The 17,659-nt window shown below is 40.1% G+C and overlaps 1 protein-coding gene across 6 annotated transcripts in view; it reads left to right on the top strand.

Moving 5' to 3' along the window:
- AGAP1 (ArfGAP with GTPase domain, ankyrin repeat and PH domain 1) overlaps positions 1 to 17,659 on the top strand; it is a 777,656-nt gene that overhangs the window by 418,664 nt on the left and 341,333 nt on the right. For all 6 annotated transcript variants that reach the window (XM_038749190.1, XM_038749187.1, XM_038749185.1 and 3 more), the window contains 3 exons: positions 20 to 147; positions 3,818 to 3,973; positions 15,084 to 15,176. In XM_038749190.1, coding sequence (XP_038605118.1) covers positions 20 to 147; positions 3,818 to 3,973; positions 15,084 to 15,176 — 377 coding nt within the window. The remainder of the gene's footprint in view (positions 1 to 19; positions 148 to 3,817; positions 3,974 to 15,083; positions 15,177 to 17,659) is intronic.

Raw genomic sequence — 17,659 nt, 5'->3', positions numbered from 1 at the left:
TTCTTTCTGTTTCCCTAAGTTGCCCAGAAGATTGTAGCAATGAGGAAGAAGCAGCAGCTTTCAATAGGGCCCTGCAAGTCATTACCAAACTCTCCTAGTCACTCATCTGTGTGTTCAGCTCAAGTATCTGCTGTGCATATAAGCCAGGTATGGAATGGAAACTTTTTTTTTAATCCTTGAGATGAAAAATGTGTTGGACATAGGAACTGAGTTAAAAGTTCCAGTCCAAACATTCTTTGTAAGTTGCTTATGAGTTTGTTGCTTTTTCTAATCCCTGTAGTAAATAACAGCGTGATGGTAATTGCTTCAACATTGCTTTAAGACACTACTGTAGCAAACTTATTTTTTTTTATTGGGCATTTACTTTAATGCTTCCTTTCTTCATGCTGGTTATATTATGTGTCATGCAGGCATGACGGCAGCAGTTGTTATAGAAGCAGGGTATATATCCTGCTACCTTTGTTGTTGTTTAACTTATTTTGGCCTTGGTTCGGGTCCGCTCAAGACACCACACAGTAGTCGACTAATTGCTGTGGTTCTTGCATGTTAAGGTTAAATTTGGCATCCACATTCAATTATAGTTATTACAATTACCGTCTCCCATGTGCTATATTGGAACCTTTCACTCAGTGTGATGTAACTACATGGTTGTTGAATTATTTACTTAAAAGCAAACTGAGTCGAGCGCAGACTAAGTCTGCCAGAAAATCACTCAAGTTGGATTCTTTGGAACCAGAACCAGTAATAATAATTAATAATTCTGGTATTTGTTAAGCACTTACTATGTGCCAGGCACTGTTCTGAGTGCTGGGGTAGATACTGGATAATTGAGTTGGACACAGTCCCTGTCCCACATGGGGCTCACAGTCTTAATCTCCATTTTACAGATGAGGTAACTGAGGCCCAGAGAAGTGAATTGACCTGCCAGTGGTCACACAGCAGACAAGTGGCGGAGCTAGGATTAGAACCCATGACCTTCAGACTCCTTGGCCCTGTACTCTATCCACTAGGCCATGCTGCTTCTCTAAGTCTAGATGTGTTTGTAGTATGTTGATTGTGCACTCTAAATGTAAAATGATTTAGATTTTGCATTTCAATTTAAATATTAGATATGAGGTTCTACCATTTACATAGAAATTACCACAGGAATTTCTTTAGACCTCGATCAAAAATCCCCTAGATTCAATTCCACAGGGAAGCCTGTGGAGTGCAACAGGTTCAGTGAAAGTTAAGTCCAATATAATGTCATTGTTCTGATCAAGGGAGGTATTCTAAAGCATTCCAAATTGCTTTTGTCTCAGGTAGTATTGAATAATATATACCTTGTATAGCAGTATGTGTGTGTGTGTGTGTGTGTGTATATAGTTTCTATTTTTATTATTTTCTAATATTCAGTAGAGCCTAGGCATTATTTGAATTGTCTCAAGAATAAAATTGCCAACTTTTCATGATTATGAAATGAAATTTTATTTTAGCATAAAATGAGCCTTGAGTCTGAATTTCTCTGTGTCCTTGTCAAGGTAGACATTTTTATTGATAAACTCACTTCTTCCCAACCCCCTCGCAAAAAAGATACCCATAACAGCTGATGGATTATTTTACCGTTTTCTGAACCTGTGGCAATTTACCCTTTGTTATTTTTCTAAATTTGATGTAATTTTTTTCCCACTTTGGCAGCCTTCAATCCTCTATGTAAACATGCATATGAGCTTGGCCCTACAAATGTGTGAGAATGGTATTTCCAGGTAATTTTTTTTTGGAGAACATGGAATAGACAGGGCTGGATGCTTAAAGCGGCCTATGCCCTTTCTACCCTGCCTTCTGCTTTAATAATAGTAATAATAATGATGATAATGTCATTTGTTAAGCACTTACTATGTGTCAAGCACTGTTCTAAGCGCTGGGGTAGATACAAGGAAATCAGGTTGTCCCATGTGGGGTTCACGGTCTTAATCCCCATTTTACAGGTGAGTTAACTGAGGCTAAGAGAAGTGAAGTGACTTGTCCAAAGTCACCCAGCTGACAAGCAGTGGAGCCAGGAATAGAACCCATGACCTCTCACTTTCAAGCCCGTGCTCTTCCCACTAAACCATGCTGCTGCTTCTGCTGCTTTAGGAGCTGTGGTGTGTAGCTGGTTAGTCCCTTCCCGGCTGGTTACCCAGGCACCTCTGCTTTTAACCTGTCACAATGGCAGTGGTCCCAGGATGGTGTAGACAATCCTGACAGGAGACTGGGTAAAGGAGGAGACCAACAGGAAGAAGACTGGGTTGGGTGGGTCATCTGCGGGGTAGAAACAGGAGGAGTCAGTAGAAACTTGGAGTAGGAAAATGATTGGGCAATTGGGCTCCGCAACATTGCCAAGATCCACCCTTTCCTCTCCATCCATACCACTACCCTGCTCGTTCAAGCTCTTATCCTATCCCGTCTGGACTGCTGTGTCAGCCTTCTCTCTAATCTCCCATCCTCATGTCTCTCCCCACTTCATGCTGCTGCGTGGATTGTCTTTGTCCAGAAATGCTCTGGGCATGTTACTCCCCTCCTCAAAAATCTCCAGTGGCTACCAGTCAATCTGCGCATCAGGCAGAAACTCCTCACCCTGGGCTTCAGGGCTCTCCATATCCTCGCCCCCTCCTACCTCACCTCCCTTCTCTCCTTCTACAGCCCACCCCCCACCCTCTGCTCCTCTGCCGCTAATCTCCTCACTGTACCTCGTTCTCGCCTGTCCCGCCATCGACCCCCAGCCCACGTCATCCCCTGGGCCTGGAATGCCCTCCCTCTGCCCATCCACCAAGCTAGCTCTCTTCCTCCCTTCAAGGCCCTACTGAGAGCTCACCTCCTCCAGGAGGCCTTCCCAGACTGAGCCCCTTCCTTCCTCTCCCCCTCGTCCCCCTCGCCATCCCCCCATCTTACCTCCTTCCCTTCCCCACAGCACCTGTATATATGTATATATGTTTGTACATATTTATTACTCTATTTATTTATTTATTTATTTATTTATTTCACTTGTACATATCTATTCTATTTATTTTATTTTGTTAGTATGTTTGGTTTGTTCTCTGTCTCCCCCTTTTAAACTGTGATCCCACTGTTGGGTAGGGACTGTCTCTATATGTTGGCAACTTGTACTTCCCAAGCGCTTAGTACAGTGCTCCGCACACAGTAAGCGCTCAATAAATACAATTGATTGATTGATTGATTGGACAAGCTCCCCATTGAGCTTCCATTCACAGAAGGGAAACTTCCACCTTGACACCTAACCTGTCTCTGGGTACTAAGCATGCCCAGTATGACATGATAGGGTCAGAAAGGGGACAAACCCCATAATTCCCCTTCTGGTGTTAGGGGGACTTGAAAGAGCCAAAGTGGGAACCAGGTTTAGAGCCTTGAAAATTGAGGAGAATGAGTAGGCTCTGTGAAGGAGATTTAGTACTTTATAGTGTGAAACTCCAGACCTTTCCAAAGTGTGTTTGCATGTTTTAATGTTCAGCATGGTTAAACGAACAGCTGAAAGTGTGGGGGAAATGCAAAATAAGCTTTGACTCTTAATATCTCCAACTCATTCAGTGGCATTAGTTTGGAAATGATTTTTCCCAACTTTCCTAACCATTTTGTTCATTAACCATCTTCCCACCTGAAAATAATTGAAATATGTTATCCCAAAATAGTAGTGCTAAGCATCCCCTAAGAAACACAATCTCTTTGCCCTATATGTTTTCTTGAAAGAACCATTGCTTACAAATGATGAATCTTTAAATTGGATAAGGAAGGTCCCTTGGACTCAGGACACTATGATAAAAACAAATTTTCATTGTTACAGACAAGTAACGGAGGTGGAAGTTTAAGTGACTATTCCTCCTCCGTCCCGTCCACCCCAAGCACCAGCCAGAAGGAGCTTCGAATTGATGTTCCTCCAACTGCCAATACCCCCACACCCGTCCGAAAGCAGTCCAAACGCCGGTCCAACCTTTTCACGGTAAGTTACGTCTTGTATTCTTGAGGGCATCGAATATGTTTAAAACAAATTGCTATTTTATTTCATTGTCCATCTGATTTAGAGCAGTTAAGCAGTCAGTAGTATTTATTGAGTGCTTACTGCGGTCAGAGCACTGTACTAAGCATATAGTTCAGATCCATGGGCCATCAAGCCCAGTGTTCGATCTCCAGCAGTTCACTAAGGGATGCATGAATCAATCAATCAATCAGGAGTATTTATTGAGCAGTTATTGGGTGCAGAGCACTGCACTAAGGGCTTGGGAGAGTACAAATAAGTAACAGGATGAGGGTTACTGTCCTTGGCCTCTGACTTTATCATTAGAGAAGAATCATCTAACTTCCTTAACCTTTTCCTTTAAATATCTTGCTTTCTAGTAATATGAAGATACTAGGAATTTCAAGGCCATCCAAATCCATTTTCTCAAAGTTGCCTTAGGCTAGAAAATTAAGTAATGGGAAGTTTCTTAGTGTGGCTTAGGTGTGCTTTGATTTACGTTTAATTCCCCAACCCCACCCATTCTTATTATACATTGGTTGCCCACAAAAAAAAAACAATTAAGAGTGTGATAATTAATTAGAAATATTAATTAGTGGAACTTTGAAGCACTTTTATTAGCCAGAGCTAATGCAGATGTAGTGTTACTTGCAGCGCATACCCCTTTTGGAATTTGGATGCAAAGTTTTAGACCTCTTCCCTTAATTAAGTGAATGAGGGAAGTCTGTGTCCTGTAAGGGAAACTTCCATCATATTATAAGACCCAAGTCCCTTGTTAGATAGCGCTATTCAGGCTTAGCCAATGAGTATATCAAGCAGTAAACTTAGTCAGAAATAAAAATAAAAATAAAATAAAATAAAAAAATAAAATATAATATAATAAAAGCCAGATGGGTTGAGGCCTGGTTCTGGGAGTCAGAAGGTCCTGAGTTCTGATACCACCACATGTCTTCTGTGTGACCTTGGACAAGTCATTTCACTTCTCTGTGCCTGAGTCTTTAAAATGGGGATTAAGACTGTGAGGCCCATGTGGGACATGGACTGTGTCCAACCTGATTAGTTTATATCTACCCCAACACTTAGTACAGTGCCTTGTCTCTCCCCACTTCAGTCTGTACTTCACACTGCTGCCCGGATCATCTTTGTGCAGAAACGCTCTGCCATGTTACTCCCCTCCTCAAAAATCTCCAGTGGCTGCCAGTCAACCAACGCATCAAGCAAAAACTCCTCACTGTCGGCTTCAAGGCTCTCCATCACCTCGCCCCCTCCTACCTCACCTCCCTTCTCTCCTTCTACAGCCCAGACCGCACCCTCCACTCCTCTGATGCTAACCTCCTCACTGTACCTCGTTCTCGCCTGTCCCGCCATCGACTCCTGGCCCACGTCTTCCCCTTGACCTGGAATGCCCTTCCTCCACACATCCGCCAATCCAGCTCTCTTCCTCCTTTCAAAGCCCTACTGAGAGCTCACCTCCTCCAGGAGGCCTTCCCAGACTGAGCCCCCTTTTTCCTCTCCCCCTCCCCATCCCCCCTGCCCTACCTCCTTCCCCTCCCAACAGCACCTGTATATATGTTTGTATAGATTTATTACTCTATTTATTTTACTTGTACATATTTACTATTCTATTTATTTTGTTAATGCTGTGCATCTAGCTTTATTTCTATTTATTCTGATGACTTGACACCTGTCCACACATTTTGTTTTGTTGTCTGTCTCCCCCTTCTAGACTGTGAGCCCATTGTTGGGTAGGGACCATCTCTATATGTTGCCAACTTGTACTTCCCAAGCGCTTAGTACAGTGCTTTGCACACAGTAAGCACTCAATAAATACGATTGAATGAATGAATGAACAAATGGCATTAAAAAAAAAGTCACCAAAACATTCAGGTCTTATCACTGGGTGGTCCTCATGTTGGATAGAAGCAAGTGTTTAGTACAGCACTCTGCACACAGTAAGTGCTCAATAAATGCAATTGAATGAATGAATGAATCCTAAGATATATCTGTTTATTTTGTAAACTACAAACTCCCAACCCCTCAGCTCTTGTGTACTCTGTACTGCAAACTCGCTGTGAGTAGAGGTCACATCTACCAACTCTTTTATTTTACTGTCTCAAGGTGCCTAGTACAGTGCTCTGCACACAGTAAATAATCCATAAAAACCATTAATTGACTAATGGTGAATTGTGTTTCATTCACTGTTCAATTCAAGTGTCTTTTTCATATATTTACATAACAACACTCCTTAAGAAATTTTATTCTGCATACTTCCCGAGTTTAATATGATTACCTCGTGCATTTGGATGGAGTCTCTCATCAGGAAGGTTGGCTGTCCACTGTTGGGTAGGGACTGTCTCTATATGTTGCCAATTTGTACTTCCCAAGCGCTTAGTACAGTGCTCTGCACATAGTAAGCGCTCAGTAAATACGATTGATGATGAGTCTCGACCCTGAGATGTCAGAATTGAAAATCTGTGCAGAAAAATTATAGTGTTATTGGCTTGTCCGGCTCCACTTGCCCTGTCATGTGCTAGGCTTGTTCCTCAGAGGAGGCACAGAGTGCAACAAGCAAGGAGGTGGGCAGGGGTGCAGCACATTTGGAAGTGCATGTTTGGTGTTCACCCATATTAGCTACTGGGAGATCTAGGATTAGAACCTCCGTCTCCTAATTCCAGTGTCCCTTGCTCTGGACCAACAGCAAGGCTATTACAAAGTGCACACTACTGATGTAATGCACATAGCTAAAACTGTAATGGATTTGCATTAAGGTATTTAATTAAAAAAAACCCTAAATGGCTTTTTAAGATCCCAAGCAGTGCCAAACTGTTGGCTATTATCATTTGACATTGAGCAAAATTGATAGCGATGATGTATGGAGGGTTAAACTTAGAAGATCTTGCAAAATATTAGCTCCACTAGATGTCAGTCTTATCCAAGGAACTGAAATCAGGCAAATTGATTTTGAAATGGTCACAGCTGAGGATAGTTTTAGCCAAATATAGGAATTCTTTCCAGCCAGATCCCATTCTTAAATGTGTATATAGATAGATAGATAGATATAGATCTATATATATATATATATATATATATATACCTGTAAATTACTTGGGATTGTAGTTTTAGGTGTTAGAGATTGGAAATCAGGTACTGGCTGCAATTTAAAAAAATCTATACATTTAGAAACTCCACTGATTTTAGAATGTGGAAAGCAAAATCTTCATGAATAAAAATTCATTCAGAGAGCAATTATTAAATTAGAATGCTATTAGATGAAAATACGTCATTAGTTAAGATAGCTTAAATAGTAAACAAATAACATCAAGTCCTCTTCCATTTAAAACACAGCATGAATCAAGAAATATTGTAAGCATAATCATACTAGTTTTCATTTAAGATTGAATTATCTGGTTTTTATTACCACCTGTCATCTATCTGGCCATTTCTTTGTACTTCCTTAGTTTTAGAGAACATTAAAATAGACAAACCTGTTCAGCCTAGACTATTGAAGTTCAGATTTTTTTAAAAAATACAAATTTTATCAGTGAATTGTAAAATGTCATAAAATGTGCAGGAAAAATATATCGCAGAAATAGTATCAAGTGTAAAGTAACTGAAGGGGTGTATGTGTGGCTGTGTCAGTCAGTCGTATTTATTGAGCTCCTGCTCTGTTCAGAACACTGCACTAAGCTTGGGAGAGTATAATAGAATTATTAGAGAAATCTATCTCAGAGACGTAGAATCGGTCAGTGGAATGTGTGTATATATTTAAAACAGAATGGGAAAAGTCTTAATTTGTCATGCTAAAGGTATGCATGAAGGAAATGTATTCTGCAGCAAGGATGGAAGAAAATATATATTTTTAATGTATAAAATCTTGGGAGCAGAGATAACTGGCATTAAGCTGGCAGTCCATCCTAAATTCAGGCTGCTACCCATCTCTTCCTCATCCTCTCTTAGACATGGTAAAGTTGTACCAAAATACCCCCACAGAAAATCATAAGCTTGTTCCCCCTAAAATTTGCTTTTTTTGTTGGAATTTTGTCATCTATTAAGGTGAGATTTAGTCCCCATATTATGGATTAACATCATTGTCATATTTCTGTGAAGTCATTCTGACAGGAATAACCCTACCTTCTAAAAATTTGAAGATTACGCTGCTGACACTGTGGCTACCAATATGTAAAAGTGGGCTGCAAAGTCAAGCTCATAATGACCTGTGTTTCTTTCTATCAATATCTATTAGTAGGTCCTACTTTTGTATACCCCATTGCTGTTAGCATCTTGATTTCAAGGTCTGGGCAATGTCTTATCATAGAACGAGCCCCCCTGTCTTTTTACGCAGTACTCCGAATTTGTCTGTCAGCTACAATTGCTTCTCAGCAGTCAACATCTCTGCTGCAACTCTGTTGTTTCCAGTGTGGAGTCACACACATTGTCTGAGCATTATTCAGAGCAGTTACAAATGTAAGGTAGTTAATGTCACTATGGAATTGCACTTAATTGTAGTTTCTGTTAAAGCAAACAGATCTCCAGGAAAATTGCATCACTTTGGTATGAGACCAGAACAAATAAATGAAACCAGTTAGACACTAAAACCCTTTAGCAATTATAAAAATCCAGAAGCTAGAACAGGAACCCAGCTCATCGAAAGTTGCTACCCCCTTAGTTCTTTCACTCCATCATGGGTTTTTTTTTTTTCATTCAGATCCTGCTTTACAGAATCCTGCGTTATAATATCATGCATCTAGTGCTGTATGTGGGAGCCAACCATTTCTTCTAGCAGTGTGCCATGCTGTGTCCAGACATGTGCTGGAGGAACTTTGCATAATTCTTCCTGTTACATTATATCCAAAACACGCAGTAAAAATGAGAATTCTGTGCAATCTGAGTATATAATGAGATTATTAAATTGAGCCTTCAGTAATTTATGTGATTTTTCCAGGGTGGGTATATGTGTATTTTCAAAAACTGAGTAACAGAGGTTCCTGTGAACATATTGCCCATGCAAATTTTGACTTACTATATACAGCGGCTTTTGATTTTTTTGTAAATCTGTGTATCCTCCCTTATCCTCTCAAACCTATTGTTTGGATCGTCAGAAATTATTTATAAGGTCCGAGTTTTGGTCTTAAAAAGGAGTGTGTCTACTGACTCTGTTATGTTGTTTTATTGTACTCTCCCAAGTGCTTAGTACAGTGTTCTGCACACAGCAAGTGCTCAATAAATACAATTGATTGATTAATATTGATGAGAGGGTAAAATGAATAAGACATCAGTGGTGTAGTTTCTGGATCGTCTTAACATCATTTATGCACATCATTCTCTAGGATGCCTAAGAGATATTGTAATAAAATTATTGTCATTATTGTGATTATTATCCAGTTATATCATTATATTAGAATCCTATTGTCTAATTATCCTGTTCCTCATGGAACTTGCAATCTAAAGAAGGAGAGCAGGTATCTTAACTCCATTTTACAGATGAGGAAACTGAGACACAGAGAGATCAAGATTTACCCATGAATACACAGCAGGCCTGTGGGCTCAGCTGGAACCACAACCCAGGCAATTTCTACTATTCTGTATTGCCTCCCTTATACTGGACTGACATACATTTATTTTTAAATGATCTGCATTCTGATATCAGTGCCTCATTAACTACTGATAAATTTCTGATCGAATTATGCCAAGATAAAATGGGGCTTGGCCCAACTCTCTTACACTATGAATGTTAGCTTATTGTCAATGATCTCATTGTGCATTTGAGTAGGAATGAATTACATGTATTTGTTCCCTCTGGTCTTTCAGAAAAATATGACAGTCTCACTGGAAGCCCCGCATGACAGTATTTTTTCAGTGTTGCTCATAGCCTGATGAATATAAAATTTTCAGAGTAGTTTGGAAGCATCTTCTGAGGGCAGCTTCTTGATCCCCAAGTGTGTTCTTATGCATGGCAGTCTAGAATAGGTTGAATAGGACTAAATCTTCTACATAGTTATTGTGATGGGGAATGGGTCAGGCATTTGACCTTCAACTCTCACAGTGTGACCTCACCCATCTCAGAACACCCCAAATCTTCAGCGCTTAGTACAGTGCCTGGCACTAAGCTTTTTCAGGGCCATTAAATTTGCTTCATAGTATCTAGAGCCCTGGTTTGTGAATGGTGTCAAATAGTTGTATAAGGTGTCAGATGTAATAATAATAGTTGTGATATTTGTTAAGTGCTTATGGTGTATCAAAGACTACTGGGGAAGATACAAGAAAATCAGGTCCCAGCTGGGGATCGCAGTCTATGTAGGAGAGAATCCCCATTTTACATCTGACAAAACTTAGGCCCAGAGAAGTTAAGTGACTTACCCAAGGTTATGTAGATGGGCAAGTGTCAAAGCTAGGATTAGAACCCTGATCCTTGACTCTCAGGCCTGTTCCAACAGCCCATGCTGCTTCTGGTAGAGAAGTCTTGGTGGTGTGTTTTGCACATTTCCTGTATCAGTAGTGCTGCAAAAACCTTTCTGCTCTGCTGTTACTTAAAACCTCATTACATGGGAAGCAGTGTGGCCTAATGGAAAAAACTCCAAACTGGGTTCTAATCTCTACTCTGTCACATGTCTAAGAGAAGCAGTATGGCGTAGTGGATAGAGCACAGGCCAGGGAGCCAGAAGGTACTGACTTGTCATTCCAGCTCCTCCACTTGTCGGCTGTTTGTCCTTGGGCAAGTCACTTAACTTCTCTTTGCCTCAGTTACCCCATCTTTAAAATGAAGTTAGCGTTAGAGGATGAGACTGTGAGCCCCACATGGGACAGGAACTGTGTCCAACTCAGTTTGCTTGTGTCTACCCCAGCACTTAGTACAGTGCCTGGCACATAGTGAGCACTTAATAAATGCTATAATTATCATCATTATTATTATTATTATTGTTATTCTTTATGCCTGTTACCTCATCTGTAAAATGGGGATTAAAACTGTGAGCCTCATGTGGGACAGGGACTGTGTCCAAACTGATTACCCTGTATCTACCCCTGCACTTAGGACATGGCGTGGAACATAATAAATGCTGAACAAATACCATCATCATCATCATCATCAATCATATTTATTGAGCGCTTACTGTGTGCAGAGCACTGTATTAAGCGCTTGGGAAGTACAAGTTGGCTACATATAGAGACAGTCCCTACCCAATGATAATGATATTTTGTAACTGCTATTTATGAAAGCTATCACCAGGAAATCCCCCAGGCAGTGGAAAAAAGAGAGATTGAGTTTCTACAGTAGTTTCTGTAGTAGGGTTTTGGGGTTTTTTTAAATGGTATTTGTTAAACTACTTACAAGGTAATCAGGTTGGATACAGTCCATGTCCCAAATGGGGCTCACAGTATTAATCCCCGTTTTACAGATGAGGTAACTGAGGCACAGGGAAGTTAAGTGTCTTGACCAAGATCTCACAGCAGACAAGTCATGAAGCCAGGTCTAGAGCCCAGGTCCTTCCCAATTCCCAGGCCCATGCTCTGTCCATTAGGCTAGGATGTTTTCTTGAAGATGATCATAATTAGATGTATCTTTGGGTCCAGTGACATTTCTCTAGTACTCCATATCAATCAATGATATTTATTGAGCACATACTGTGTGTGGAGCACTGTACTAAGCATTTGGGAGAGTATAACTATAGTACAATAGAATTGGTAGACACTTTCCCTGCCCACAATGAGCTTACAGTTTAGAGGGGGGAGACAGACATGAATTTAAATAAATTATGGATATGTGCATAAGTGCTGTGGGGTTGAGGGGGGGATCGATATCAATTGCCCAAAGGGTACAGAGCCAAGTGCAGTGACGAAACAGAAGGGAGAGGGAGTCAGGGGAAAGAGCTTAATCAGGGAAGACCTCTTGTAGGAGGTGTGACCTTCTGTCAAGAAATAGTCCATGCAAATACCCTTAAGGATTTAGACCCCTACTTGCTTGAAGATTTCCTCAAGTATGGCATAATATCCAGTTGAATAACCATTTGTTTTGACTTTCAATATAGTAGGGACTTTTTCAAAAGTTAGTGAAAGCCATGCTTTCTCATCTTGGCAGGTTCCCTATAGGGTCTCATCCTTGATTGAAAAATGTTTAAAAGATCATTTTAGGGTTGTTTCCGTTTCTGCTGAATTCCCTCAGTGTCTATGATAAGGATAAGTAGGATAACTATGTCTTCAGTAGTTCCATGTGCCAGGTACCATATGACTTTTTAGATATGAGTTAAAAGTCCTTGACTGAATATAGTAGTTAACTGTTGGAAGCAACAGTTGCCTACAAATTGACCTGGTCTACAACTCTGAGGATTTGAGCAATGTCTTGGGAAGATCAGAAGATCAGTAAGTAGGTTCAAGAAATACAGCACTTCTTAGAAGTGATGACTGCATCAGCATGACAAAGAACATGCTTCACTTTCATGCAGCATGAATTGGAGGGCCAGGCATGCTTAGATCTTTTTAGCCACACCTGCTCACGTAAACTGTAAACTTTCTTTGGTCAGGGAACACATTTATCTACTCTCTTGTATTGAATTCTCCCAAGTGCTTAGTATAGTGTTCTGCACACAGTAGGCCTTCAATAAATATGATTGATTGGTCGATTGAGGATCACCATTAGAAATTCCATCTTCAAATATGTAGCACAGTTGTTTTTTTATATCCACCCCTGTTGACTGCATCAACCTCCTAACTAACCTCCATGCCTCCATTCACACCCCTCTCCAGATCATCCTTCGTTTTAGTGCTTCACTCATTTTTCTATAGTATTGTTCTGCACAAGTGTCCCTGCTCCACAAAAGTGAGAAGTGGTGGCCCATTCCCCTTCACATCAAGCTGAAAATCTTGACCGTTGGCCTTAAAGCACTCAGTCATCCCTCTCTCTCTTACTTATCCACCCTTCTCCTGCTCCACCCCACCTCTCAAACTACGCTTTTCACTTGGCCTCAGTCCCATTTTTCCAGCCACCAACCTCTTGCTCATGTCCTTGCTCCCTTCCATGTCCATCTTTTCACATGACAGACCCCTGCTTTTCCAGTCTTCCCAGTGCTTCTGAAATCACATTTTCTATCCCTGCTACTGCCATTTCAGCACCTCTGTGCCATCTAAGCATTAGACTCACATGCCTCATAGCACTTGTATACGTGTTCTTATATTCTATTTCTTCCTGTATTATTAATTAAAGTCTGTCTCCCCTGCTAGATGGTATTCTTCTTAAGGGCAGGAGTGATATCTACTAATTCTGTTGTACTCTTTTGCTTATACTTTGTAAAGTGTTCTGTGCAGAGTAAGCACCCAGTAAATATGATTGCTCTAAACACATTAAATGTAGAATAAGTACTTTTGAGATCGAATTTATGATATTATGGAGGTAGAGTAAACCAGTATTTGGCAAAACAGACTTCCAGTGCTTAGAACAGTGCTTTGCACATAGTAAGCGCTTAATAAATGCCATCATTATAACAGACATGGAACAATTATATTGTCAAAAGAGTTTCTGTGTATTTCTGAACCTGCTCAGGAGGCTACAAATGAAAAAAAACCAGGCCCAGATGGATGTCTCTACAAAGTTTAATATAAAAAATGAGTATGACTGTTATTGTAACCTTATCCAGATTTTAATAGCTACAAACAGATCTTCAAGCCTTCCCCTGTTTGCTTTTTCTGTGTCTTTCAGTTATTCCCTGATATAGCATTCTTAAGTCTTCAGTCATGCAAACTTGTTTGCACAGGTACTCTGGAACACAACCTGGAGGAGCCCGGATGCCTTGCTGAATAATTATGCTCCTTAAAATTCCTCTGTCCTGAATTTTCATTTTTCCCCAGGGCAGCTGTTTTGGGACCGACCACCTGCTTTGTCCTCTGCCCCAGCTCTGACAAAGAGCTTGTGGGCCTGGGGGTTGACTGTTCCTGTGATTCTAAGCCTCCTCCAATCAGCTCCAGGTTTTCAGTGTAGCCATTCACATCCTGACCCTTAAAGAGTACTGAAAATCAGCTGCTGCATTTCCCATCTCTAAAAACCAGGGTCTCATTAGCTTTTCTATTGCGGCCCTGGACACCACAAGTATATTCATTTCATATATCATCTGAGATTTGAAAAGCACATGAAAATGTTTCCCCATTTTCAATATTGCATGAGTAATGTTCCCATTGAAAAGTAATGGAGTGAAGTTGTCACTTGTCAGCGCAGTTATTAAGGAGGACGAGTCTCAGATCTTTCTCTCATAATAAAATAAATCTGTCAGAAAATCATCGTGCTCACACATTCTTATGCCATAAAAGATGGGGACTTGGCACTTTGATATTTCTTAAATTTTCCTTTAAGTAAAGTCTGTGTTGATTTCATGGCCCCACTGTATTAAAAATGTGCAACCTTCTGTCCTGTTAACAGGGGTTGGCAAGATGCCTCTTGAATTTCACTCAGAGAACGTAACATATAGAGAACCACTGCAGATACATAAAAATCTCTCTCCCTCTCTCTCTTTTTCTCTCAAATACAGCTTTGGAGTCTTCCACAAGTACTCATACTTTGTCTTACAAATATTTCCCTCTTTTTTTTCAATTTTAAAGGATGAGGGTTGAGCCTGACATTGAGGTTGCTGCTTCATAACCATCCAAAAGCATTAAAAAAAGAGCCTTGGTAGTAATCAAGGGTGTACCATTAAATTGCACAACTGAGTCGCTAATAGAGTTTTAAAACCATTCAGATATTAATTAAATATATACATATATATAGTAGGTTTTCCAAACATAAAGCTAGAAGCCTCTTTCTCCCTTGAAGCTATTAGCCAAAGCTTTAGAAATGTGTTTTCCTGTTGGGCGTTACTTTCATATATGGTCCATTGGTTTCTAGTAATTGAATTTTGAGCATTATGAAAAATGAAAAGCTAATTGTATAATGAGGGACCAAAGTATCGGAAAATATATTTGAAAGCATGTGATGGTGATGATCAAGTTGTCGGAAATCTTTTTTAAGATGTTGATTCCTTCAAACGTCTGATTTCAGAAAGTGTTGAAATAGGCTTAGCCCTTCTCTGTGAAACACAGCACTTAACGGAATGTGAACTTTCTTTTTGCTCTGCAGTCTCGGAAGGGGAGCGACCCAGACAAAGAGAAGAAAGGTCTGGAGAGTCGAGCCGATAGCATTGGAAGCGGTCGTGCAATACCAATTAAACAGGTATGCAGCTTTCTGGCCACCTCAAAAACACACACACAAACAGATGTGCACACGCACACACACACACACACACACACACACACACACACACACACACACTTTTTTTTCCCCCCTACCCTGTAGTTGGAGACACACCTCAGGTCTTAAACTCTATGATACTGGGCTCGTGAGCCAAGATTTGTTTGATGTGCTCTGGTGATGAATGTGGAAGTCACTCACTTGACATCAATTAGGAGAGGTTCCTATGTGTATTAAAATAGGATCATTAGAATAAGAAGAGGGAAAATGTGACAACAAGCCTAATGAAGTGCAGTCTGCCGGCCTGCATATGGAGCATGTTTCTAGGCTGAGCTGGCTTCAAAGCTTGCCTTTGTAGAAAGTGCTTTGATTGGGCCGTTTGCTGCCAGTCGACAGGGGTAAATCAGATCGCTGTATAAGAGCCCCTTGTGATCGCAGAAATAGCCTGATGTGGCCCTAATTTGCTATTGCAGACGGACATCTGAACACTGTTTCAGGCTGGTTTGTAACAACGAGGCAATTAGTTGTGATAATCATAGCCAGTGTGTCAGCTGTGCGCTCTTGTTTGTAATTTGCTAATGAAGGAATTGTAACTTTGATTAGGTTCAGTTTCATTTAGACCTTATTATATAAGAGAACATTTACAGCTGTAGTGTGTGGCCTTAATTAAACTTCCTCATTACACAACAGGACTTGAATTCAAGGATTTGTTTTGGCCTGTGTTACTAGCCTAGAATATGATTTCATTAGTCTTGAAACTGTCTATGAAATTACATGCACATATGCAAACTATTTCTCAGGTGAAATTGTAGATTGCAATTTGATATGAGATACTATCCCACAGAATTTTACCAGGGAGATACAGATGTAAAGTACTTCAGATTGCCATGATATTATATTTTAGGAGAAAAGTAACCTTTTTGAAGATAATCCTCAGTGCGATTTGTTAAAAATGACCATTTGTAGTGTATCATTTATCTGCACCTCTTTTTTCCTTATGTCTCTTATTTTCCTTTTTCTAATCTTGAAGGTTATTCCCCAGTCTTTTCATTGTACAGTTAATTCTGATATGAATTTCTGTTCATTCTTGCTTACTTTTAATATCCCTTCTAGAAAATATTTTCAGCAATCCTTAATGGACTAGAGTATACTGCTCCTCATTTGCCAGTTCATCTAATTTAGTCAAGAGATTATTCAATCAGTTCTTGTTTTAGCATTCTTTTAGCAGAATTGGGAGTGTGGATAAGTAAAGAATTCTATTTCATGCAAGAAGGCTGTGTATGTAAATGAGCGAGGATTATAAATGTTATTCTCTTTGCCAACAGCACCGCCTAGGAGAACCAAATGCAAAATATGAAATTGACTGAAAAGAATAGTCAAAATAAAAGGGGCATGTTCACTTGCAAGAACCTAGATGGCCACTGAAGTTTCAACAGATACTCTGTACAGAACTGAGGGAAGGCCATAGGAGACTAAGGACCAAAAACATAGAAATGTGAAGATGGCGTTAAAATGCTGATACTTTCAAAACATCACACATTTGAGAAATTCCAAAATAGACTCCTCTGATATATGTATGTGAATTTGTATGCCAGGAAAAAAACTAGTTTTCCCTCAGTTTGGGGCAAAAGACTTAACAACCCAAAATCTAAAAGCTCCTTTTTGATAAGTTGAATTTTTGGGTCCAAGGGAAGTGATGGGGTTTTTTTGTTTGTTTTGGGGTTTTTGTATGTTTTTTTTTCTTGAACATAAACCCACACTTTTTGTTTTTGGTCTTTCTTTGCATGGCTTAAGTATACACTTGCACCAAGATGGTTTTGTTCTCTGTCTCCCCCTTTTAGACTGAGAGCCCACTGTTAGGTAGGGACTGTCTCTATATGTTGCCAACTTGTACTTCCCAAGCGCTTAGTACAGTGCTCTGCACACAGTAAGCGCTCAGTAAATACGATTGATTGATTGATTGGTGTCACTATTAATGGATTGGTGATAATGGATTGGTGACAGATTATTTAAATAAAAATAATTAAAGGGCAAATGTCTAAAAAAAAATCCTTCAAAATTCCAGAAATCAAAATCATCATCATCATCATCAATCGTATTTATTGAGCGCTTACTGTGTGCAGAGCACTGTACTAAGTGCTTGGGAAGTACAAGTTGGCAATATATAGAGACAGTCCCTACCCAACAGTGGGCTCACAGTCTAAAAGGGGGAGACAGAGAACAAAACCAAACATAGTAACAAAATAAAATAAATAGAATAGATATGTACAAGTAAAATAAATAAATAAATAAATAGAGTAATAAATATGTACAAACATATAAACATATATACAGGTGCTGTGGGGAAGGGAAGGAGGTAAGATGGGGGGGATGGAGAGGGGGACAAGGGGGAGAAGAAGGAAGGGGCTCAGTCTGAGAAGGCCTCCTGGAGGAGGTGAGCTCTCAGTAGGGCCTTGAAGGGAGGA

Source organism: Tachyglossus aculeatus, chromosome 7, assembly GCF_015852505.1.
Source record: "Tachyglossus aculeatus isolate mTacAcu1 chromosome 7, mTacAcu1.pri, whole genome shotgun sequence".
Lineage (NCBI taxonomy): Eukaryota > Metazoa > Chordata > Mammalia > Monotremata > Tachyglossidae > Tachyglossus > Tachyglossus aculeatus.
This window is presented reverse-complemented; position numbering and strand designations above follow the sequence as displayed.